Source organism: Bombina bombina, chromosome 1 (genome assembly GCF_027579735.1).
Source record: "Bombina bombina isolate aBomBom1 chromosome 1, aBomBom1.pri, whole genome shotgun sequence".
In the NCBI taxonomy this organism is placed as follows: Eukaryota; Metazoa; Chordata; class Amphibia; order Anura; family Bombinatoridae; genus Bombina; species Bombina bombina.
The window spans coordinates 1,158,235,193-1,158,261,839 of NC_069499.1; the positions used below are offsets into that span (position 1 = coordinate 1,158,235,193).

The following is a 26,647-nucleotide window of genomic DNA, read 5'->3' on the forward strand; positions in this document are numbered from 1 at the left end:
GATGGGTTCACAGATAGACTCTCCCTGCATCTCCAGACTAACTTTTGTCAATGCTCTCACTGGGAGGCTGACAAGACTACTTAAAACTCCAGTTCCATAACGAAAGGCATATATCCCTCCTGAGGAACAATTCCGAAATCTTCTGACATTTCTCTTCCATCCTCCTGTGACAAAAGGCAAAGAATGACTGGGGGATATGGGAATTGGGAGAGGTATTTAAGCCTCTGGCTGGGGTGTCTTTGCCTCCTCCTGGTGGCCAGGTTTAGTATTTCCCAACAGTAAGGAATGATGCTGTGGACTCTCCTTGTATTAAGAAGGAAATGAGCCACAGATTTTAAGTTAACTCCTTCATATCCATAAAGGAAGATTAACCCCTAAGTCTCCTGTCACATACGTTTTTATGTGCCTGCACAATGCATAAATAAAATCCTCTACTAAGAATTTAGCATGTCCCCAATAAATAATGCAGAGAAAACCTCTTAAAGGGACATTAAACACTAAATACATGCTAGCTAGAATGATGCATTCAAAGAAAAGATTAGTCCATGACTAACATGTAGATGTATTTTTTAAAGTTTCATTAGTTGTTTAAAAAGTGACAAAATAAGTGTAAAGTTTTAGTGTCTATAAAACACTGGGAGCTGCCATGTTGTAACTTGTGTTACCTTCTCTGCTGTGGCCAATTAGGGTCAGTTATAAATAGGTCACTAGAGTGTGCAGCCAATGGTTGTGCTGGATTTAACAGTGTTCTGCACTTCCATTTCTAACAGGAACTGAAAAGCTCACAATTTCAGAATGGAATTACAGGCAAAGAGGACAAAATAAATAATGAAAGTATATTGCAGAGTTGTTGTATTATATACAATTTATCATTTTATATTACCATCTCAAAGTGTTTAATGTCCCTTTAAGTGCAAGTCTCCAAGACCTAGAAGACCAAAGTACCTGCAAATCCAGCTCACAAGGCGTGAAAGAACACAAACTCCTTACAGAGACCTGTAGAAAAAGACAGAACAGAGTAACTAACTCTGGCTTTTTATACCAAGGGCAGCAAATACGTTAGAAATCTGAGCAAGGACCACCTCACTACTTTCTAACTGCTTAAAAGCCACCACTACTCTTACTCAAGAGATTGACGTGGACAGAGCTAAATCCAAATCCTTGCTTGCAGGAAAAAGTACCCCAAAAAAAGGAATTAATATCGTCAGACACCAAACTTCACCTGCTCCATTGACAGAGGGAAAGAGAATAACTGGGGGCTATGGGTAAAGGAAGTGACACTTAACAGCTTGCTGGGGTGCTCTTTTCTTACTCCTGCTGGCTAGGAGTGAATATTCCACTAGTAATTGGAATGACGTTGTGGACTCTCCATGTCTTAGGAAAGCAATTGTTTGCGCTATCTGAATCATGTTTTTGTTTTTATGTCATTTTAAGAAAAGATTTAGCTCCTACGCTGATCAAGCAAACACTGTGTGGGAAAATGTAGGGTCAGTGATCTGACATTTGCAGGGTGCACTCCAGTCTTCTCTGGCAACAACAGAAACAAAATTACTAGAGAATTGGACAAAATCATATAATGAAATGATAATGATTTTTTCCTAAGCATAATTAAATGTACTATTAGGTATTAAAGAGAATACAATCAATGGACTTTAAAGGGACAGTATACACCAAATAAAACATTTTTTAAAACTTACATAGAATCACCCAATTTAGCACTATTGATTAGTTTAGGCTGGGACACCCACTATTAGGGGCTAAGATCAGACAATCCCCCCTCCACTGCATACGAAAAGACCCATTATGCAAACTGAAGTTTGTAGACATCAGTATACATCTAAATCTTTGGGGCTTGGAAAGGAGTCTGAAAATCAGCAAAAACAGAATTTATGTATACCTGATAAATTACTTTCTCCAACGGTGTGTCCGGTCCACGGCGTCATCCTTACTTGTGGGATATTCTCTTCCCCAACAGGAAATGGCAAAGAGCCCAGCAAAGCTGGTCACATGATCCCTCCTAGGCTCCGCCTTCCCCAGTCATTCGACCGACGTAAAGGAGGAATATTTGCATAGGAGAAACCATATGATACCGTGGTGACTGTAGTTAAAGAAAATAAATTATCAGACCTGATTAAAAAACCAGGGCGGGCCGTGGACCGGACACACCGTTGGAGAAAGTAATTTATCAGGTAAACATAAATTCTGTTTTCTCCAACATAGGTGTGTCCGGTCCACGGCGTCATCCTTACTTGTGGGAACCAATACCAAAGCTTTAGGACACGGATGAAGGGAGGGAGCAAATCAGGTCACCTAGATGGAAGGCACCACGGCTTGCAAAACCTTTCTCCCAAAAATAGCCTCAGAAGAAGCAAAAGTATCAAATTTGTAAAATTTAGTAAAAGTGTGCAGTGAAGACCAAGTCGCTGCCTACATATCTGATCAACAGAAGCCTCGTTCTTGAAGGCCCATGTGGAAGCCACAGCCCTAGTGGAATGAGCTGTGATTATTTCAGGAGGCTGCCGTCCGGCAGTCTCATAAGCCAATCTGATGATGCTTTTAATCCAAAAAGAGAGAGAGGTAGAAGTTGCTTTTTGACCTCTCCTTTTACCAGAATAAACAACAAACAAGGAAGATGTTTGTCTAAAATCCTTTGTAGCATCTAAATAGAATTTTAGAGCACGAACAACATCCAAATTGTGCAACAAACGTTCCTTCTTTGAAACTGGATTCGGACACAAAGAAGGCACGACTATCTCCTGGTTAATGTTTTTGTTAGAAACAACTTTCGGAAGAAAACCAGGTTTAGTACGTAAAACCACCTTATCTGCATGGAACACCAGATAAGGAGGAGAACACTGCAGAGCAGATAATTCTGAAACTCTTCTAGCAGAAGAAATTGCAACCAAAAACAAAACTTTCCAACATAATAACTTAATATCAACGGAATGTAAGGGTTCAAACGGAACCCCCTGAAGAACTGAAAGAACTAAATTGAGACTCCAAGGAGGAGTCAAAGGTTTGTAAACAGGCTTGATTCTAACCAGAGCCTGAACAAAGGCTTGAACATCTGGCACAGCTGCCAGCTTTTTGTGAAGTAACACAGACAAGGCAGAAATCTGTCCCTTCAAGGAACTTGCAGATAATCCTTTCTCCAAACCTTCTTGAAGAAAGGATAGAATCTTAGGAATTTTTACCTTGTCCCAAGGGAGTCCTTTAGATTCACACCAACAGATATATTTTTTCCATATTTTGTGGTAAATTTTTCTAGTTACAGGCTTTCTGGCCTGAACAAGAGTATCAATGACAGAATCTGAGAACCCTCGCTTTGATAAGATCAAGCGTTCAATCTCCAAGCAGTCAGTTGGAGTGAGACCAGATTCGGATGTTCGAACGGACCTTGAACAAGAAGATCTCGTCACAAAGGTAGCTTCCATGGTGGAGCCGATGACATATTCACCAGGTCTGCATACCAAGTCCTGCGTGGCCACGCAGGAGCTATCAAGATCACCGATGCCCTCTCCTGATTGATCCTGGCTACCAGCCTGGGGATGAGAGGAAACGGCGGGAATACATAAGCTAGTTTGAAGGTCCAAGGTGCTACTAGTGCATCTACTAGAGTCGCCTTGGGATCCCTGGATCTGGACCCGTAGCAAGGAACCTTGAAGTTCTGACGAGAGGCCATCAGATCCATGTCTGAATGCCCCACAATTGAGTAATTTGGGCAAAGATTTCCGGATGGAGTTCCCACTCCCCCGGATGAAATGTCTGACGACTCAGAAAATCCGCTTCCCAATTTTCCACTCCTGGGATGTGGATTGCAGACAAGTGGCAGGAGTGAGTCTCCGCCCATTGAATGATTTTGGTCACTTCTTCCATCGCCAGGGAACTCCTTGTTCCCCCCTGATGGTTGATGTACGCAACAGTCGTCATGTTGTCTGATTGAAACCGTATGAACTTGGCCTTTGCTAGCTGAGGCCAAGCCTTGAGAGCATTGAATATCGCTCTCAGTTCCAGAATATTTATCGGGAGAAGAGATTCTTCCCGAGACCAAAGACCCTGAGCTTTCAGGGGTCCCCAGACCGCGCCCCAGCCCACCAGACTGGCGTCGGTCGTGACAATGACCCGCTCTGGTCTGCGGAAGCTCATCCCCTGTGACAGGTTGTCCAGGGACAGCCACCAACGGAGTGAATCTCTGGTCCTCTGATCTACTTGTATCGTCGGAGACAAGTCTGTATAGTCCCCATTCCACTGACTGAGCATGCACAGTTGTAATGGTCTTAGATGAATTCGCGCAAAAGGAACTATGTCCATTGCCGCTACCATCAAACCTATTACTTCCATGCACTGCGCTATGGAAGGAAGAGGAACAGAATGAAGTATTTGACAAGAGTTTAGAAGTTTTGATTTTCTGGCCTCTGTCAGAAAAATCCTCATTTCTAAGGAGCCTATTATTGTTCCCAAGAAGGGAACCCTTGTTGACGGAGATAGAGAACTTTTTTCTACGTTCACTTTCCACCCGTGAGATCTGAGAAAGGTCAGGACAATGTCCGTGTGAGCCTTTGCTTGAGGAAGGGACGACGCTTGAATCAGAATGTCGTCCAAGTAAGGTACTACTGCAATGCCCCTTGGTCTTAGCACCGCTAGAAGGGACCCTAGTACCTTTGTGAAAATCCTTGGAGCAGTGGCTAATCCGAACTGAAGTGCCACAAACTGGTAATGCTTGTCCAGGAATGCGAACCTTAGGAACCGATGATGTTCCTTGTGGATAGGAATATGTAGATACGCATCCTTTAAATCCACCGTGGTCATGAATTGACCTTCCTGGATGGAAGGAAGAATTGTTCGAATGGTTTCCATTTTGAACGATGGAACCTTGAGAAACTTGTTTAGGATCTTGAGATCTAAGATTGGTCTGAATGTTCCCTCTTTTTTGGGAACTACGAACAGATTGGAGTAGAACCCCATCCCTTGTTCTCCTAATGGAACAGGATGAATCACTCCCATTTTTAACAGGTCTTCTACACAATGTAAGAATGCCTGTTTTTTTATGTGGTCTGAAGACAATTGAGACCTGTGGAACCTCCCCCTTGGGGGAAGCCCCTTGAATTCCAGAAGATAACCTTGGGAGACTATTTCTAGTGCCCAAGGATCCAGAACATCTCTTGCCCAAGCCTGAGCGAAGAGAGAGAGTCTGCCCCCCACCAGATCCGGTCCCGGATCGGGGGCCAACATCTCATGCTGTCTTGGTAGCAGTGGCAGGTTTCTTGGCCTGCTTTCCTTTGTTCAAGCCTTGCATTGGTCTCCAGGCTGGCTTGGCTTGAGAAGTATTACCCTCTTGCTTAGAGGACGTAGCACTTGGGGCTGGTCCGTTTCTGCAAAAGGGACGAAAATTAGGTTTATTTTTGGCCTTGAAAGACCTATCCTGAGGAAGGGCGTGGCCCTTGCCCCCAGTGATATCAGAGATAATCTCCTTCAAGTCAGGGCCAAACAGCGTTTTCCCCTTGAAAGGAATGTTAAGCAATTTGTTCTTGGAAGACGCATCCGCTGACCAAGATTTTAACCAAAGCGCTCTGCACGCCACAATAGCAAAACCAGAATTTTTCGCCGCTAACCTAGCCAATTGCAAAGTGGCGTCTAGGGTGAAAGAATTAGCCAATTTGAGAGCATGAATTCTGTCCATAATCTCCTCATAAGAAGAAGAATTATTATTGAGCGCCTTTTCTAGCTCATCGAACCAGAAACACGCTGCTGTAGTGACAGGAACAATGCATGAAATTGGTTGTAGAAGGTAACCTTGCTGAACAAACATCTTTTTAAGCAAACCTTCTAATTTTTTATCCATAGGATCTTTGAAAGCACAACTATCTTCTATGGGTATAGTGGTGCGTTTGTTAGAGTAGAAACCGCCCCCTCGACCTTGGGGACTGTCTGCCATAAGTCCTTTCTGGGGTCGACCATAGGAAACAATTTTTTAAATATGGGGGGAGGGACGAAAGGTATACCGGGCCTTTCCCATTCTTTATTTACAATGTCCGCCACCCGCTTGGGTATAGGAAAAGCTTCGGGGGGCCCCGGGACCTCTAGGAACTTGTCCATTTTACATAGTTTCTCTGGAATGACCAAATTCTCACAATCATCCAGAGTGGATAACACCTCCTTAAGCAGAGCGCGGAGATGTTCCAATTTAAATTTAAATGTAATCACATCAGGTTCAGCTTGTTGAGAAATTTTCCCTGAATCTGAAATTTCTCCCTCAGACAAAACCTCCCTGGCCCCCTCAGACTGGTGTAGGGGCCCTTCAGAACCAATATCATCAGCGTCCTCGTGCTCTTCAGTATTTTCTAAAACAGAGCAGTCGCGCTTTCGCTGATAAGTGGGCATTTTGGCTAAAATGTTTTTGATAGAATTATCCATTACAGCCGTTAATTGTTGCATAGTAAGGAGTATTGGCGCGCTAGATGTACTAGGGGCCTCCTGTGTGGGCAAGACTGGTGTAGACGAAGGAGGGGATGATGCAGTACCATGCTTACTCCCCTCACTTGAGGAATCATCTTGGGCATCATTTTCTCTAAATTTTGTGTCACATAAATCACATCTATTTAAATGAGAAGGAACCTTGGCTTCCCCACATTCAGAACACAGTCTATCTGGTAGTTCAAACATGTTAAACAGGCAAAAACTTGATAACAAAGTACAAAAAACGTTTTAAAATAAACCGTTACTGTCACTTTAAATTTTAAACTGAACACACTTTATTACTGCAATTGCGAAAAAGAATGAAGGAATTGTTCAAAATTCACCAAAATTTCACCACAGTGTCTTAAAGCCTTAAAAGTATTGCACACCAAATTTGGAAGCTTTAACCCTTAAAATAACGGAACCGGAGCCGTTTTTATATTTAACCCCTTTACAGTCCCTGGTATCTGCTTTGCTGAGACCCAACCAAGCCCAAAGGGGAATACGATACCAAATGACGCCTTCAGAAAGTCTTTTCTATGTATCAGAGCTCCTCACACATGCATCTGCATGTCATGCTTCTCAAAAACAAGTGCGCAATAGAGGCGCGAAAATGAGACTCTGCCTATGATTAGGGAAAGCCCCTAGAGAATAAGGTGTCCAATACAGTGCCTGCCGGTTATTTTACATAATTCCCAAGATTAAAATAATTCCTCAAGGCTATGTAGTATAAAATATGTTTATATATAAATCGATTTAGCCCAGAAAATGTCTACAGTCTTAAAAAGCCCTTGTGAAGCCCTTTTTTTTTCTTTCTGTAATAAAAATGGCTTACCGGATCCCATAGGGAAAATGACAGCTTCCAGCATTACATCGTCTTGTTAGAATGTGTCATACCTCAAGCAGCAAAAGTCTGCTCACTGTTCCCCCAACTGAAGTTAATTCCTCTCAACAGTCCTGTGTGGAAACAGCCATCGATTTTAGTAACGGTTGCTAAAATCATTTTCCTCTTACAAACAGAAATCTTCATCTCTTTTCTGTTTCAGAGTAAATAGTACATACCAGCACTATTTTAAAATAACAAACTCTTGATTGAATAATAAAAACTACAGTTAAACACTAAAAAACTCTAAGCCATCTCCGTGGAGATGTTGCCTGTACAACGGCAAAGAGAATGACTGGGGAAGGCGGAGCCTAGGAGGGATCATGTGACCAGCTTTGCTGGGCTCTTTGCCATTTCCTGTTGGGGAAGAGAATATCCCACAAGTAAGGATGACGCCGTGGACCGGACACACCTATGTTGGAGAAACTATACATTGTTACAAAAACACTACCAGATGTGCTTTACAAATAAATCATCTACAAAACATTTATGCAAAGAAAAATCTGGTGTACAATGTCCCTTTAATTAGCAGCCATGTACCACTATGTGTAGTTTATAAAGGATTAGATGAAAAGGTTATGCCACCTGCTTCAGTTAGATTTAAAATGATTAAATCAGTGCATACCAGCTTGTGAGTACACACATACCTCTTGGTATTCGCCCAGTCCCACGACAGGAGGGGCAGGCAGCACTCCCCCGGGAATCAGATTCAGAGGAGTGAGAGGAACCGGATGTGTCACTGTGATTTATACTCATATATGATGGTGATGCGTCTTCCCTTTTGCAGCTTAATACTGGATCAGTCTCTCCACCCCCCGGCATTATCAAGTGCTTCAAACCAGACAGTGCTTTCTTCATGATGCCCCTGAAACCACACACACAAGAATAATAATTATTTTATATCTGAAAATAAGGAATCATATATTGATCAAAGACCAAGTTTAAAGGAATTAAATAATATTTCAAATTATTTTTACCATTATTTAATTAAAATTGGGGTGGATACGTTTATCCAGTCTTCAAAAACACCAAAAAGCCAAGCAAGAGTGTATCTGTACTTTAATGTATGTAAAATGTTAGATAGTGATCTAAAAATCCAGTATAAAACCTTACTTAGAAGCTCCCAGGATAGGAATCTGAATATCATTAAAGTTTTATAAAAAAAAAATAGGCAAAACTACACATTTTTACAAAAATACACCCAGGTGGGCTATATAAATGGATCATCTACAAAACATTCATGCAAAGAAATCTAATGTCCAATGTCCTTTTAGATAAGATAGAATTTCAGACTCCTAACCAAGCCCCACAGTGTCGGATGTATACACTTGTTTACAGACTCCTGTTTATGTTATCTGTCTTTTCATATGCAGGGAAGGTCTGCTCTTCTTCTATTTCCAGCCCCTTTTACGTGGTGTCCCAGCCTAACATCTTCAACAGTGCTAAACTGGGATCTTCTAAGTAAAGTTTTTAAAAAGTTTTATACTGGATTTTAAGATCAGTATCTGTGCATATTTTTCTACTTATAGTGGTGTCTATTACATGCTGTTATATAAAAATTGGTGTATACTGTCCCTTTAACCCAATGAATTGTAAAGTACTTGCAGCCAATGCACAGTTTCATCATAGTGCTATAAGTATTTTTTCATTTCTACCAAACATACATTTCCCTATTTGCTTAAAGGGATACTTAGGTCAAAATTAAACTTTTATGATTCAGATAGAGCATTATATTTTAAACAATATTCTAATTTACTTCTGCAATGAATACCTCATGATTCAGATGCTAATAGGTTAATTTTATTTAGCTTGTTTGCTAAAAAACAGAATTTATGTTTACCTGATAAATTACTTTCTCCAACGGTGTGTCCGGTCCACGGCGTCATCCTTACTTGTGGGATATTCTCTTCCCCAACAGGAAATGGCAAAGAGCCCAGCAAAGCTGGTCACATGATCCCTCCTAGGCTCCGCCTTCCCCAGTCATTCGACCGACGTAAAGGAGGAATATTTGCATAGGAGAAATCATATGATACCGTGGTGACTGTAGTTAAAGAAAATAAATTATCAGACCTGATTAAAAAACCAGGGCGGGCCGTGGACCGGACACACCGTTGGAGAAAGTAATTTATCAGGTAAACATAAATTCTGTTTTCTCCAACATAGGTGTGTCCGGTCCACGGCGTCATCCTTACTTGTGGGAACCAATACCAAAGCTTTAGGACACGGATGAAGGGAGGGAGCAAATCAGGTCACCTAGATGGAAGGCACCACGGCTTGCAAAACCTTTCTCCCAAAAATAGCCTCAGAAGAAGCAAAAGTATCAAATTTGTAAAATTTAGTAAAAGTGTGCAGTGAAGACCAAGTCGCTGCCTTACATATCTGATCAACAGAAGCCTCGTTCTTGAAGGCCCATGTGGAAGCCACGGCCCTAGTGGAATGAGCTGTGATTCTTTCAGGAGGCTGCCGTCCGGCAGTCTCGTAAGCCAATCTGATGATGCTTTTAAGCCAAAAAGAGAGAGAGGTAGAAGTTGCTTTTTGACCTCTCCTTTTACCAGAATAAACAACAAACAAGGAAGATGTTTGTCTAAAATCCTTTGTAGCATCTAAATAGAATTTTAGAGCACGAACTACATCCAAATTGTGCAACAAACGTTCCTTCTTTGAAACTGGATTCGGACACAAAGAAGGCACGACTATCTCCTGGTTAATGTTTTTGTTAGAAACAACTTTCGGAAGAAAACCAGGTTTAGTACGCAAAACCACCTTATCTGCATGGAACACCAGATAAGGAGGAGAACACTGCAGAGCAGATAACTCTGAAACTCTTCTAGCAGAAGAAATTGCAACCAAAAACAAAACTTTCCAAGATAATAACTTAATATCAACGGAATGTAAGGGTTCAAACGGAACCCCCTGAAGAACTGAAAGAACTAAATTGAGACTCCAAGGAGGAGTCAAAGGTTTGTAAACAGGCTTGATTCTAACCAGAGCCTGAACAAAAGCTTGAACATCTGGCACAGCCGCCAGCTTTTTGTGAAGTAAAACAGATAAAGCAGAAATCTGTCCCTTCAAAGAACTTGCAGATAATCCTTTCTCCAAACCCTCTTGTAGAAAGGATAGAATCTTAGGAATTTTTATCTTGTTCCATGGGAATCCTTTAGATTCACACCAACAGATATATTTTTTCCATATTTTATGGTAAATTTTTCTAGTTACAGGCTTTCTGGCCTGAACAAGAGTATCAATGACAGAATCTGAGAACCCTCGCTTTGATAAAATCAAGCGTTCAATCTCCAAGCAGTCAGTTGGAGTGAGACCAGATTCGGATGTTCGAACGGACCTTGAACAAGAAGGTCCCGTCTCAAAGGTAGCTTCCATGGTGGAGCCGATGACATATTCACCAGGTCTGCATACCAAGTCCTGCGTGGCCACGCAGGAGCTATCAAGATCACCGATGCCCTCTCCTGATAGATCCTGGCTACCAGCCTGGGGATGAGAGGAAACGGTGGGAATACATACGCTAGTTTGAAGGTCCAAGGTGCTACTAGTGCATCTACTAGAGTCGCCTTGGGATCCCTGGATCTGGACCCGTAGCAAGGAACCTTGAAGTTCTGACGAGAGGCCATCAGATCCATGTCTGGACTGCCCCACAACTGAGTAATTTGGGCAAAGATTTCCGGATGGAGTTCCCACTCCCCCGGATGAAATGACTGACGACTCAGAAAATCCGCTTCCCAATTTTCCACTCCTGGAATGTGGATTGCAGACAAGTGGCAGGAGTGAGACTCCGCCCAATGAATGATTTTGGTCACTTCTTCCATCGCCAGGGAACTCCTTGTTCCCCCCTGATGGTTGATGTACGCAACAGTCGTCATGTTGTCCGATTGAAACCGTATGAATTTGGCCTTTGCTAGCTGAGGCCAAGCCTTGAGAGCATTGAATATCGCTCTTAGTTCCAGAATATTTATCGGGAGAAGAGATTCTTCCCGAGACCAAAGACCCTGAGCTTTCAGGAGTCCCCAGACCGCGCCCCAGCCCACCAGACTGGCGTCGGTCGTGACAATGACCCACTCTGGTCTGCGGAAGCTCATCCCCTGTGACAGGTTGTCCAGGGACAGCCACCAACGGAGTGAATCTCTGGTCCTCTGATCTACTTGTATCGTCGGAGACAAGTCTGTATAATCCCCATTCCACTGACTGAGCATGCACAGTTGTAACGGTCTCAGATGAATTTGCGCAAAAGGAACTATGTCCATTGCCGCGACCATCAAACCTATTACTTCCATGCACTGCGCTATGGAAGGAAGAGGAACAGAATAAAGTACTTGACAAGAGTTTAGAAGTTTTGATTTTCTGGCCTCTGTCAGAAAAATCCTCATTTCTAAGGAGTCTATTATTGTTCCCAAGAAGGGAACTCTTGTTGACGGAGATAGAGAACTTTTTTCTACGTTCACTTTCCACCCGTGAGATCTGAGAAAGGCCAGGACGATGTCCGTGTGAGCCTTTGCTTGTGGAAGGGACGACGCTTGAATCAGAATGTCGTCCAAGTAAGGTACTACTGCAATGCCCCTTGGTCTTAGCACCGCTAGAAGGGACCCCAGTACCTTTGTGAAAATTCTTGGAGCAGTGGCTAATCCGAACGGAAGTGCCACAAACTGGTAATGCTTGTCCAGAAAGGCGAACCTTAGGAACCGATGATGTTCCTTGTGGATAGGAATATGTAGATACGCATCCTTTAAATCCACCGTGGTCATGAATTGACCTTCCTGGATGGAAGGAAGAATTGTTCGAATGGTTTCCATTTTGAACGATGGAACCTTGAGAAACTTGTTTAGGATCTTGAGATCTAAGATTGGTCTGAATGTTCCCTCTTTTTTGGGAACTATGAACAGATTGGAGTAGAACCCCATCCCTTGTTCTCCTAATGGAACAGGATGAATCACTCCCATTTTTAACAGGTCTTCTACACAATGTAAGAATGCCTGTTTTTTTATGTGGTCTGAAGACAATTGAGACCTGTGGAACCTCCCCCTTGGGGGAAGCCCCTTGAATTCCAGAAGATAACCTTGGGAGACTATTTCCAGCGCCCAAGGATCCAGAACATCTCTTGCCCAAGCCTGAGCGAAGAGAGAGAGTCTGCCCCCCACCAGATCCGGTCCCGGATCGGGGGCCAACATCTCATGCTGTCTTGGTAGCAGTGGCAGGTTTCTTGGCCTGCTTACCTTTGTTCCAGCCTTGCATTGGCCTCCAGGCTGGCTTGGCTTGAGAAGTATTACCCTCTTGATTAGAGGATGTAGCACTTGTGGCTGGTCCGTTTCTGCGAAAGGGACGAAAATTTGGTTTATTTTTAGACTTGAAAGACCTATCCTGAGGAAGGGCGTGGCCCTTACCCCCAGTGATATCAGAAATAATCTCTTTCAAGTCAGGGCCAAACAGCGTTTTCCCCTTGAAAGGAATGTTAAGCAATTTATTCTTGGAAGACGCATCCGCTGACCAAGATTTTAGCCAAAGCGCTCTGCGCGCCACAATAGCAAACCCAGAATTTTTCGCCGCTAATCTAGCCAATTGCAAAGTGGCGTCTAAGGTGAAAGAGTTAGCCAATTTGAGAGCATGAATTCTGTCCAAAATATCCTCATAAGAAGAATCTTTATTGAGCGCCTTTTCTAGTTCATCGAACCAGAAACACGCTGCTGTAGTGACAGGAACAATGCATGAAATTGGTTGTAGAAGGTAACCTTGCTGAACAAACATCTTTTTAAGCAAACCCTCTAATTTTTTATCCATAGGATCTTTGAAAGCACAACTATCTTCTATGGGTATAGTGGTGCGTTTGTTTAGAGTAGAAACCGCCCCCTCGACCTTGGGGACTGTCTGCCATAAGTCCTTTCTGGGGTCGACCATAGGAAACAATTTCTTGAATATAGGGGGAGGGACGAAAGGTATGCCGGGCCTTTCCCATTCTTTGTTTACAATATCCGCCACCCGCTTGGGTATAGGAAAAGCTTCGGGGGGCCCCGGGACCTCTAGGAACTTGTCCATCTTACATAATTTCTCTGGAATGACCAAATTCTCACAATCATCCAGAGTAGATAACACCTCCTTAAGCAGAGCGCGGAGATGTTCCAATTTAAATTTGAATGTAATCACATCAGGTTCAGCTTGTTGAGAAATTTTCCCTGAATCTGAAATTTCTCCCTCAGACAAAACCTCCCTGGCCCCCTCAGACTGGTGTAGGGGCACTTCAGAACCAATATCATCAGCGTCCTCATGCTCTTCCGTATTTTCTAAAACAGAGCAGTCGCGCTTTCGCTGATAAGTGGGCATTTTGGCTAAAATGTTTTTGATAGAATTATCCATTACAGCCGTTAATTGTTGCATAGTAAGGAGTATTGGCGCACTAGATGTACTAGGGGCCTCCTGTGTGGGCAAGACTGGCGTAGACGAAGGAGGGGATGATGCAGTACCATGCTTACTCCCCTCACTTGAGGAATCATCTTGGGCATCATTTTCTCTAAATTTTGTGTCACATAAATCACATCTATTTAAATGAGAAGGAACCTTGGCTTCCCCACATACAGAACACAGTCTATCTGGTAGTTCAGACATGTTAAACAGGCATAAACTTGATAACAAAGTACAAAAAACGTTTTAAAATAAAACCGTTACTGTCACTTTAAATTTTAAACTGAACACACTTTATTACTGCAAATGTGAAAAAGTATGAAGGAATTGTTCAAAATTCACCAAAATTTCACCACAGTGTCTTAAAGCCTTAAAAGTATTGCACACCAAATTTGAAAGCTTTAACTCTTAAAATAACGGAACCTGAGCCGTTTTTATATTTAACCCCTATACAGTCCCTGGTATCTGCTTTGCTGAGACACAACCAAGCCCAAAGGGGAATACGATACCAAATGACGCCTTCAGAAAGCCTTTTCTATGTATCAGAGCTCCTCACACATGCATCTGCATGTCATGCTTCCCAAAAACAAGGCGCGAAAATGAGGCTCTGCCTATGATTAGGGAAAGCCCCTAGAGAATAAGGTGTCCAATACAGTGCCTGCCGGTTATTTTACATAATTCCCAAGAATAAAATAATTCCTCAAAGCTATGAAGTATTAAAAATGCTTATATATCAATCGTTTTAGCCCAGAAAATGTCTACCAGTCTTAAAAGCCCTTGTGAAGCCCTTTATTCTTATGTAATAAAAATGGCTTACCGGATCCCATAGGGAAAATGACAGCTTCCAGCATTACATCGTCTTGTTAGAAATGTGTCATACCTCAAGCAGCAAAAGTCTGCTCACTGTTTCCCCCAACTGAAGTTAATTCCTCTCAACAGTCCTGTGTGGAAACAGCCATCGATTTTAGTAACGGTTGCTAAAATCATTTTCCTCTTACAAACAGAAATCTTCATCACTTTTCTGTTTCAGAGTAAATAGTACATACCAGCACTATTTTAAAATAACAAACTCTTGATTGAAGAATAAAAACTACAGTTAAACACCAAAAAACTCTAAGCCATCTCCGTGGAGATGTTGCCTGTACAACGGCAAAGAGAATGACTGGGGAAGGCGGAGCCTAGGAGGGATCATGTGACCAGCTTTGCTGGGCTCTTTGCCATTTCCTGTTGGGGAAGAGAATATCCCACAAGTAAGGATGACGCCGTGGACCGGACACACCTATGTTGGAGAAACATTTGTTTTTTTCAGAAGAAATATGTTGCTGTGTTTTCCCTTAGATAAGCCATAACCCCTAATAAATAGTTTCACTTGACCAAATGTTATTGTGTATCTATTAAATGCATCAAGTAAAAATGTCAGCAAAAAAAGTGGTGCCCTCTACCCAGAGCTAGATAAAGTCGATCAGAGGACACTAGTACAACTTGAGACATGCTTTTAACCATATTATGACACTAGATGATGAAAATATGACAACCATGTCATATTTGGTACCAAATTAATTCTCATGATGTCGCTGGGAAATTGTTTATATAGGTGTATGTGCTGAATATGTAAAACAGAAATTCTAAGGTGCTCTAAGTAAAAATGTCAGCAAAAAAAGTGGTGCCCTCTACCCAGAGCTAGATAAAGTCGATCAGAGGACACTAGTACAACTTGAGACATGCTTTTAACCATATTATGACACTAGATGATGAAAATATGACAACCATGTCATATTTGGTACCAAATTAATTCTCATGATGTCGCTGGGAAATTGTTTATATAGGTGTATGTGCTGAATATGTAAAACAGAAATTCTAAGGTGCTCTATAATTTCAGCCAAAGACTCTGAACTTTATGACATGTCGTAAAAAGAGGGGAGTGGATATTTCTGGCCCCTCTGTAAGATAGTTGGGTCAAACAATTTGATATCAGAGAAAAAAAGGTATTAAATGTTGTGTCTAACAATACAAGTTGTTCATTCTACATGGGAGGCTGTGTATCAACAGAGTGAGTGACCATCTTTTCCTGCCAATCTCCCTGGCGCAGATACCTAATCTAAGAAAGTATAAGGTTTCTGTTATTTCTCCTTTTTATTTTTCAAAACTGTTTGCTTGTGTATAATTCTATTTGTTAACATCCTTTTATTAATAATGCACTGTGCATAATTTTCTGCATAATAAATCATTCCTTTATTAAGCTTTTGCCTTTGTCTAATATTTGAACCACTTTACTGAAACAGACTGGTAGTATTATTACTGTGATTTTTGCTAAATTGTATTCTGGGATTTAATTTGAGAGTCTGGGTGCATTAAGATTTCCCATATAATAAATCTAAAGTGGTGGCAGCTTAGAGATAGAGATAGTTTAGTGTAGGTGGCATTAAAGGGATGTGTGGGCATTTTTTTCCAATTCTGGGACAGACTAGAGAGTGTTGTTAACCATTGCACCCACTGAACTAAGTCACAGGCTTGCCTGAAGTGGCTAGACTGACAGATTGGTTAAACTTGAGAGGGTCTGTTAACCCTTTCTGTGCCAAACAAGTGACTGGTGCAGGGTTAGTTAACCCTGGTCGTCACAACTTCCATTAACAAAATGTGCACAGTATTTTTATATTTAAATTTTTGAGTCACCAACTCCTACTGAACATGTTCAAGAATTCATAGAATATACATATATGCATTTGTGATTGGCTGATGGCTGTCACATGATACTGGGAGGAATGGAAAAATGCTATTGCATTGCCATTTTATCATGCATTTGTTGTTTATGCAAATCTACTGTATTTACTGGTCCTTTAGCATGAAAGTATAGCAAGTTTTTTAAACTATATTCTTTTGTGCCCTGTATTCTGTATTGTACATTGCAAATTACTGTTTTTATTTTTTAAACAAATATTTGACTTTTTTGTAAACAAATTTATTTGATGCAGAAAAGAAAACAAGCTTCTTCCCTCCTCAAATTGTATGCATCTGTCATCCAATATTTAATATATTCCCTCTCTTTTGTGCAAGCTAAATTAACGTAATATAATACTGTAAAGGGCAAAGGCAGTCATTTTTCTCTAATAGCTCCCCTATGCTTTAAAAGTACATGCTGACTTTTTTCATATCCAGAAAAAGGGCTATGGAAATCCCCAAGTTTTTATTTAGAGTTCTTTATTGTCATTTTAATAATTTCCATTGTTCGCCCTCTTTTCTGTGCAAAAATACTTACACAAGTGGAAACACATGACTCTTCTAACATATATTAACAGCCCCCTATAATGTACAAACAAAACAGCTATTTTATAAAAAGGTAATGCGGTCAGACGACATTCTAATAAAGACAGAACCATATTGTTTTTTTCAGATGGTAGATAATAAACTATTTATGAAAAGCACAGTTTAATATACCGTTTACGGTCAAACAGATCCTTAACGGAACAGTCTAGTCAAAATTAAACTTTCATGATTCAGATAGGGCATGCAATTTCAATCAACTTTCCAATTTACTTTTATCATCACATTTGCTTGGTGCTCTTGGTATTCTTTGTTGAAAGCTAAACCTAGGTAGGCTCATATACTAATTTCTAAGCCCTTGAAGGCCGCCTCTTATCTCAGTGCATTTTGACAGTTTTTCCACAGTTAGACAACGCTAGTTGGTGTATGCCAAATAAATAAACATTGTGCTCAATCCCGTGGAGTTATTTATGAGTCAGCACTGATTGGCTAAACAGCAAATCTGTCAAAAGAACTGAAATAAGGGGGCAGTCTGCAGAGGCTTAGATACAAGGTAATCACAGAGGTAAAAAGTGTAATATAACAGTGTTGGTTATGCAAAACTGGGGAATAGGTAATCTTATATCTATCTTTTTAAACAATAACAATTCTGGAGTAGTTATTGTGTCATTGCCAACACAGATATTATCAATTATATAGTATGATAATCACCAATTGATAATATCTGTGTTAGCAATGACGCAATAAATTTTGGGTAACATCATTGGGTAAGGTAGATTTAAATAGGATACAAAGTGATCTGTTTGCATGCCTGAAGAAACGATCAGTAGACTGAGGAACGCGTAGCATATCACACTAAAGCACTTGTGAGTGCTGAAATGTTTTTTTATTGTTTTAAACTATATTACAGTGTGTTTTTTTTATTCATCACTTCGTATCGTTTGATTCGCCGCACCTGGCCAGTGGGGGCTTTTTTGCAATAGTTGCATTACATCTTTACCCAAGTTTGAGCCCAGCAGAGTCTTTTTTGGATCCTGGTCCCGCAGAACGTGGTATCAGCGTACTGGAGTGCTGCGAGACTCCAGTCTGCGTCCAATAGCACGCCAGATTGCTGCCTTGTTTGTGAGTATTTTGTAAGCGAGAGAGATTTAATCTGCCTGTCTGTTTCTAGCCGATTTGCACTAGGAAGTGTGTCTCCTATTTTTTGTCCCTTAAGACTGAAATTGGGTAGCTTTCGAGCCTAGCTCATCTCCTTGGGAGTTGGGTTCCGTATACTGTGGTGTCAGCGAGCTGGAGCGCTGTGAGACTCCAGTCTGTGTTCAATAGCACAACAAGTGCTGCTTTCTTTGTGAGCGAGTGATACAAGGAAGCTCCTCTTCTATTTCTGTCTTTTCAGACTGAAGTTGGGTAGTTTTCTTCAAGTTTATTGTGTAATGGAAGAGAGCGGTTGACTGTTGAGAATCCTTTAGGGACTGATCTCATCTAATTTTGACCTTATAGTGCTTAGCGGAGAGCTGGACTCTGTGGTGCCCCTGCATATCGGACTTTGTTCTAGATAAGTTGGATAGGCAGAAATATAGCAAACACTGAAAAAATGATAGCCTACATTTTATAAATAGTTAACTTTATTCCAATAAAAAATATTAACCAGTATTTTCTGAATGTACATAATGCTATTTTCTTCCAGTACAACAGGGTATATTACAGAGTTGTTTGACAAATAGATACTCCTGTACAGAGTAGATTACTTTTTCATATAAGACTGTGGAGACTTATCTTTCTCAGCTGATGTTGAGTTGTGGGTGGTGTCACAATCATCCAGTGGATAAATAGGTCGGATGCACAAGCATACAATTGTCTGATAATTCAATACAAAGGGGAAATGTAGAAAAACAGATAAAATATATAAATATATATCTCGAGTGACAACCAAAGGAAGTAGGCTACTGTCTCTGGTTAATTTTGTGTGATGAAGCAATCTAAAGCCGATAGAAATAATTTTCTTAGGTTTAGTGTGAACTGAAGCAATAAAATGTGCAAAATGTACAAATGATTTGACTTACTAAATAAATCCTACACATTGATGAAATATTAGGCATCCGAGTATATAGACAAATGAGGGAAAAGGTCTTTAGGAAGAAAAACCTACCATAAAAAATCTGTACCTGTAATTAGAAGTTAAAGGGACAGTAAATACAGTAGACAAGTTTTAAAGTTATGTTTATTTCCACTACCCCTGTATTAGTGACAGCCATCAGCCAATCACAAATGCATATACATATACATATATTCTGAGTATTCTTGCACATGCTCAGTAGAAGCTGGAGACTCAAAAAGTGTAAATATAAAAAGACTGTGTGCACATATTATTAATGAAAGTAAATGGGAAAGTTGTTTAAAATTGCTGCTCTATCTGAATAATGAAAGTTTAATTCTTACTTGAGTGTCCCTTTAAAAAAAGGGTTTGTGGTTTATTTGACCATCAGAAAAACACAATCTGTGTCTTTGTTTTGTCAACAGACAAAGTTATCATGATAAAAGTCTGCAGCATATCATATTAGCTCCTGCTTGCAAATGTTTTACGGTTTTATATACCAGGGGCTGACAAAATTCAATAAGAACAAAGAAAAGCCAGCAGCATGATTTTTTTTAAGAGCCAAGCAGGGCTGTTTTTATATTTTTTATTCTAGATGGATTTTGTAAATGTAAAAAGAGTCACTGCCACTTGACGAACTGTGTTGCCTCTGGATTAAACAAAAGGGGCTCAGCAAGCAAACATGCCATAGAACAAAAATGTGCATCATATATATATATATATATATATATGTTGATTGGAGTAGCCATGTTAGTCCAGAGATTTAGATATCAAAATAACAAGAGTAATGCATTGAGCAATGATACTTTTTTATTGGACTAACTATACATTTATAAATTGACAAGCTTTCGGAAGAGTTCCTTCCTTTATCAAGTCTAAAGCAATACTGACCAATTCAATGGAATTTACAGATTGTATCATAAAACACAGAATAGCTAAGGAGACAGTGCAGGGAGAGGAGGAGGTGTCGTAAAAATAATGAGGGGGGCTTAGGTAACAGGCAGTGTCCAGTGTAGGAGAACAGACAGGGGAAATAACAGAATTTATGCTTACCTGATAAATGTCTTTCTCTTACGGTGTGTCCGGTCCACGGCTTCATCCTTACTTGTGGGATATTCTCAATCCCTACAGGAAGTGGCAAAGAGAGCACACAGCAGAGCTGTCCATATAGCGCCCCTCAGGCTCCCCCCCCAGTCATTCGACCGACGGTTAGGAGAAAAAGGAGAACCATAGGGTGCAGTGGTGACTGTAGTTTACAAAAATAATTTTAGACCTGACTAAATCGCCAGGGTGGGCCGTGGACCGGACACATCGTAAGAGAAAGAAATTTATCAGGTAAGCATAAATTCTGTTTTCTCTTACATTGGTGTGTCCGGTCCACGGCTTCATCCTTACTTGTGGGAACCAATACCAAAGCTTTAGGACACGGATGAAGGGAGGGAAACAGTCAGGTAACCTAAACGGAAGGCACCACTGCTTGTAAAACCTTTCTCCCAAAAATAGCCTCCGAAGAAGCAAAAGTATCGAATTTGTAAAATTTGGCAAATGTATGCAGTGAAGACCAAGTCGCTGCCTTACAAATATGTTCAACAGAAGCCTCGTTCTTGAAAGCCCATGTGGAAGCCACAGCTCTAGTGGAGTGAGCGGTAAGTCGTTCAGGAGGCTGCCGTCCGGCAGTCTCATAAGCCAATCGGATGATGCTTTTCAGCCAGAAGGAAAGAGAGGCAGCAGTTGCTTTCTGACCTCTCCTCTTACCAGAATAAACAACAAACAAGGATGATGTTTGTCTGAAATCTTTTGTTGCTTCTAAATAGAATTTTAAAGCACGAACCACATCTAGATTGTGTAACTGACGTTCCTTTTTAGAAACTGGATTAGGACACAGAGAAGGAACAACTATTTCCTGGTTAATATTCTCATTGGAAACTACCTTTGGAAGAAAACCAGGCTTGGTACGCAAAACAACCTTATCTGTATGGAACACCAGATAGGGTGAGGTACACTGCAAAGCAGACAATTCAGAAACTCTTCTAGCAGAAGAAATAGCAACCAAAAACAAAACTTTCCAAGATAGTAACTTAATATCTACGGAATGTAGAGGTTCAAACGGAACCCCTTGAAGAACTGAAAGAACTAAATTTAGACTCCATGGAGGAGCCACAGGTCTGTAAACAGATTTGATCCTAAGGCCTGAACAAATGCCTGCACAACTGGTACAGCTGCCAGACGCTTATGTAACAGAATAGACAGAGCAGATATCTGTCCTTTCAACGAACTAGCTGACAAATCCTTTCTCCAATCCTTCTTGGAGGAAAGATAACAACCTTGGAATCCTAATCTTACTCCACGAGTAACCCTTGGATTCGCACCAACAAAGATATTTTCGCCATATCTTATGATAAATTTTCCTAGTAACAGGCTTTCTAGCCTGGATCAGAGTATCTATAACTGATTCAGAGAACCCACGCTTAGCTAGAATTAAGCGTTCAATCTCCAAGCAGTCAGTTGCAGAGAAACTAACACCACAAACTCGTTACCACCCCCGTGGAGATGCTACTTGTTTAGAGCGGCAAAGAGAATGACTGGGGGGGCGGAGCCTGAGGGGAGCTATATGGACAGCTCTGCTGTGTGCTCTCTTTGCCACTTCCTGTAGGGATTGAGAATATCCCACAAGTAAGGATGAAGCCGTGGACCGGACACACCAATGTAAGAGAAATATAGCTTTACATAGAGCATATACTGACATAAAGTTATATATCAACATTGAATCAATATCTATAAAGATGTGAAATTGTATATACAGGGGGAATACAAAAGTTAAAAAAAAAAGACAAAAAAGTGTGGACATAGGCTAGGAATCTCTGTTCTAAGTCAGCCATGAAGAGGTTTGCGTACTGTGGTGCCATTTTACAAACCATGGGAACAGCCATGGGCACCAAAATGGTACCGCAGTACGCAAACCTCTTCATGGCTGACTTAAAACAGAGATTCCTAGCCACTCACCCTCACAAACCCTTCAAATACTTTCGCTACATAGATGATATTTTCATCATATGGACAGAAGGAGAAAAAAACCTTGAACAGTTTCATAAATCATTTAATCTATTTAATCTATCAATCAAGATTAAAATGATCTTTTCTAGAGACTGTGCCAGCTTCCTGGATACAACAATATCCATCACAAATGGCAAACTGCACTCATCTGTATACAGGAAACCAACAGATAGATGCAGTTACCTCCACAGCTCCAGCTCCCACCCCAATCACATTAAAAAAATCCATAATCTACAGTCAGGCTACAAGATACCACAGACTTTGCTCAGATACCAAGGACCGTGACAAACACCTCATCAAACTGTCCCAATCATTCAGAGAAAAAGGATACAAAACAAGGATTATAAATAAATAAAAAATAACTCTGCCCTCAATACTCCACGTGAACACTTACTACAATACAGGGAGAAGAAAAACATATCACATATCCCACTAGTAGTCAAATACAACCCTGCTGTGGAAGGGATACGAAAAATAATAAAAGACTTACAGCCACTACTCTTCGAGGATCCCATTTAGTTCATTATAGTAGCGTATATTACATGCAGTTATATGAAAATTGGTTTATACTGTCCCTTTAAATAGGAATAGGAGGGCGAGCGGGTGTTTTGGACTAGACTTCTTTCTTAAATGTTGTTTTTTCCCTTTTTTTTTCTCTCTGCTGTTTTCTTTTTTATTTATTAGATGTAACTAAACGATAATTTTATTTTAGACTAAATGTACAAATATGATGTACAAATTTCAGTACATATTGTTTGATGTTCATTTTTCTTTATTTCTTGAAAGGAATGACTGTGTAAATATTGTATTCATTGTATTTTCTCCTTATCTATGGAAGCTAACATGGTATTGTCTTATATTGGAGGCATACATATTTTTTGTTTGTATATTACACAGTATATTAACAAAATAAAAAAATACATTTGAAAAAAAAGTAAATTTATGCTTACCTGATAAATTGATTTCTTCTATGGTAAGACGAGTCCACGGATTCATCCTTTACTTGTGGGATATTATGCTACTGCTAACAGGAAGTGGCAAAGAGCACCCCAGCAGAGCTGTCTATATAGCTCCTCCCTTAGCTCCACCCCCCAGTCATTTGACTGAAGGTACAGGAAGAAAAAGGAGAAACTACAAGGTGCAGAGGTGACTGAAGTTTAAATCAAAAAAATATAATCTGTCTTAAAATGACAGGGCGGGCCGTGGACTCGTCTTACCATAGAAGAAATCAATTTATCAGGTAACCATAAATTTACTTTTCTTCTATAAAGGTAAGACGAGTCCACGGATTCATCCTTTACTTGTGGGATACAATACCAAAGCTAAAGGACACGGATGAACGGGAGGGACAAGTCGGATGGTTAAACAGAAGGCACCACTGCTTGAAGAACTTTTCTCCCAAAAATAGCCTCCGAAGAAGCAAAGGTATCAAATTTGGAAAATTTGGAAAAAGGTATGAAGCGAAGACCAAGTTGCAGCCTTACAAATCTGTTCAACAGAAGCATCATTTTTAAAAGCCCATGTGGAAGCCACCGCTCTAGTAGAGTGAGCTGTAATTCTTTCAGGAGGCTGCTGTCCAGCAGTCTCATATGCTAAACAGATTATGCTTTTCAGCCAAAAGGCAAGAGAGGTAGCCGTAGCTTTTTGACCTCTACGTTTTTCAGAATAGACAACAAACAAAGAAGATGTTTGACGGAAATCTTTGGTCGCTTGCAAGTAAAACTTTAAAGCACGAACCACGTCCAAGTTGTGCAATAGACGCTCCTTCTTAGAGGAAGGATTAGGACACAGTGAAGGAACAACAATTTCCTGATTAATATTCTTATTAGTGACAACCTTAGGAAGGAATCCAGGTTTGGTACGCAAAACCACCTTATCAGCATGGAAAACAAGATAAGGCGAGTCGCATTGCAATGCAGATAGTTCAGAAACTCTTTGAGCCAAAGAGATAGCAACTAAAAACAGAACTTTCCAAGATAGAAGCTTAATAGCTATAGAATGCATAGGTTCAAACGGAACCCCTTGAAAAACTTTAAGAACTAAATTAAACTCCATGGCGGAGCAACAGGTTTAAACACATACTTGATTCTAACTAAAGCCTGACAGAACGACTGAATGTCTGGAACATCTGCCAGGCGCTTGTGCAGAAGAATTGATAAAGCAGATATCTGTCCCTTTAAGGAACTAGCTAATAGCCCATTCTCCAATACTTCTTGGAGAAAGGACAAAATCCTAGGAATCCTGATCTTATTCCATGAGTAGCCTTTGGATTCGCACCAATAAAGATATTTACGCCATATCTTATGATAAATTTTCCTAGTGACAGGCTTTCGAGCCTGAATCAAGGTATCTATGACTGACTCAGAGAAACCCCGCTTGGATAAAATCAAGCGTTCAATCTCTAAGCAGTCAGCCGCAGAGAATCTAGATTTGGATGCTGGAACGGACCTTGAATCAGAAGGTCCTGTCTCAGAGGCAGAGTCCATGGTGGAAGAGATGACATTTCCACCAGGTCTGCATACCAAGTCCTGAGTGGTCACGCAGGTGCTATCAAAACCACCGAAGCTCTCTCCTGTTTGATTCTGGCAATCAAACGAGGAAGGAGAGGAAATGGTAGAAACACATAAGCCAGGTTGAACGACCAGGGAACTGCTAGAGCATCTATCAGTACTGCCTGAGGATCCCTTGGCCTGGACCCGTAACAAGGAAGTTTGGCATTCTGACGAGACGCCATCAGATCCAATTCTGGTGTGCCCCATTGCTGAATCAATTGTGCAAACACCGCCGGATGGAGTTCCCACTCCCCCGGATGAAAAGTCTGACGACTTAGAAAATTCGCTTCCCAGTTCTCCACCCCTGGGATATAGATTGCTGATAGATGGCCAGAGTGAGTCTCTGCCCATCAAATTATTTTGGTAACCTCTATCATCGCTAGAGAACTCTTTGTTCCCCCCTGATGATTGATATATGCTACAATCGTGATATTGTCCGACTGGAATCTTATGAATCTGGCCGACACCAGCTGAGGCCACGCCTGAAGCACGTTGAATATCGCTCTCAGTTCTAGAATATTTATTGGGAGGAGAGCCTCCTCCCGAGTCCACAAACCCTGTGCTTTCAGGGAATTCCAGACAGCACCCTAGCCCAATAGGCTGGCGTCCGTCGTCACTATGACCCACGCTGGCCTGCGGAAACACATTCCCTTGGACAGATGATCCTGTGACAACCACCAAAGAAGAGAGTCTCTGGTCTCTTGGTCCAGAATTATCTGAGGAGATAAATCTGAATAATCCCCATTCCACTGTCTGAGCATGCAAAGTTGCAGTGGTCTGAGATGCAAGCGAGCAAACAAAACTATGTCCATTTCCGCTACCATTAAGCCGATTACCTCCATACACTGAACCACTGACGGCCGAGGAATGGAATGAAGAGCTCGGCAGATGGATAAAATTTTTGATTTCCTGACCTCCGTCAGAAAATTTTTCATGTCCACCGAATCTATCAGAGTTCCCATGAATGGAACTCTTGTGAGGGGGATAAGTGAACTCTTTTTTTACGTTCACCTTCCACCCGTGAGATCTTAGAAAAGCCAACACGATGTCCGTGTGAGACTTGGCTAGTTGGTAAGTCGACGCCTGTATTAAGATATCGTCTAGATAAGGCGCCACAGCTATGCCCCGCGGCCTTAGAACCGCCAGAAGGGACCCTAGCACCTTTGTGAAAATTCTGGGAGCCGTGGCCAACCCGAAGGGAAGAGCCACAAACTGGTAATGCTTGTCCAGAAAGGCAAACCTGAGGAACTGGTGATGATCTTTGTGGATAGGAATGTGTAGATACGCATCCTTTAAATCCACGGTGGTCATATATTGACCCTCCTGGATCATCAGCAAAATAGTCCGAATGGTCTCCATCCTGAAGGATGGGACTCTGAGGAATTTGTTTAGGATCTTGAGATCCAAAATTGGTCTGAAGGTTCCCGAAGAGAGAAAGTCTGCCCCCTACTAGATACGGTCCCGGATCGGGGGCTACCCCTTCATGCTGTCTTGGTGGCAGCAGCGGGCTTCTTGGCCTGTTTACCCTTGTTCCAAGTCTGGTTAGGTCTCCAGACTGACTTGGATTGATCAAAATTCCCCTCTTGCTTTGCGGCAGGGGAAGAGGTAGAGGGACTACCTTTGAAGTTTCGAAAGGAACAAAAATTATTTTCTTTGGTCCTCATCTTATTCGTCTTATCCTGAGGAAGGGCATGGCCTTTCCCTCCAGTGATGTCTGAAATGATCTCTTTCAGTTCAGGCTCGAATAGGGTCTTACCCTTGAAAGGGATGGCTAAAAGCTTAGCCTTTGATGACACATCAGCAGACCAGGACTTAAGCCATAACGCTCTACACGCTAATATGGCAAAACCTGAATTCTTTGCCGCTAATTTAGCCAGTTGAAAAGCGGCATCTGTAATGAAAGAATTAGCTAGCTTGAAAGCCCTAATTCTATCTAGAATCTCA

General features: G+C 41.2%; 1 protein-coding gene across 4 annotated transcripts in view; it reads right to left on the reverse strand.

Moving 5' to 3' along the window:
* TMEM106A (transmembrane protein 106A) overlaps nucleotides 1–26,647 on the reverse strand; it is a 234,112-nt gene that overhangs the window by 140,822 nt on the left and 66,643 nt on the right. For all 4 annotated transcript variants that reach the window (XM_053699589.1, XM_053699590.1, XM_053699591.1 and 1 more), the window contains one exon: nucleotides 7,987–8,204. In XM_053699589.1, coding sequence (XP_053555564.1) covers nucleotides 7,987–8,197 — 211 coding nt within the window. In that variant the 5' untranslated portion in view covers nucleotides 8,198–8,204. The remainder of the gene's footprint in view (nucleotides 1–7,986; nucleotides 8,205–26,647) is intronic.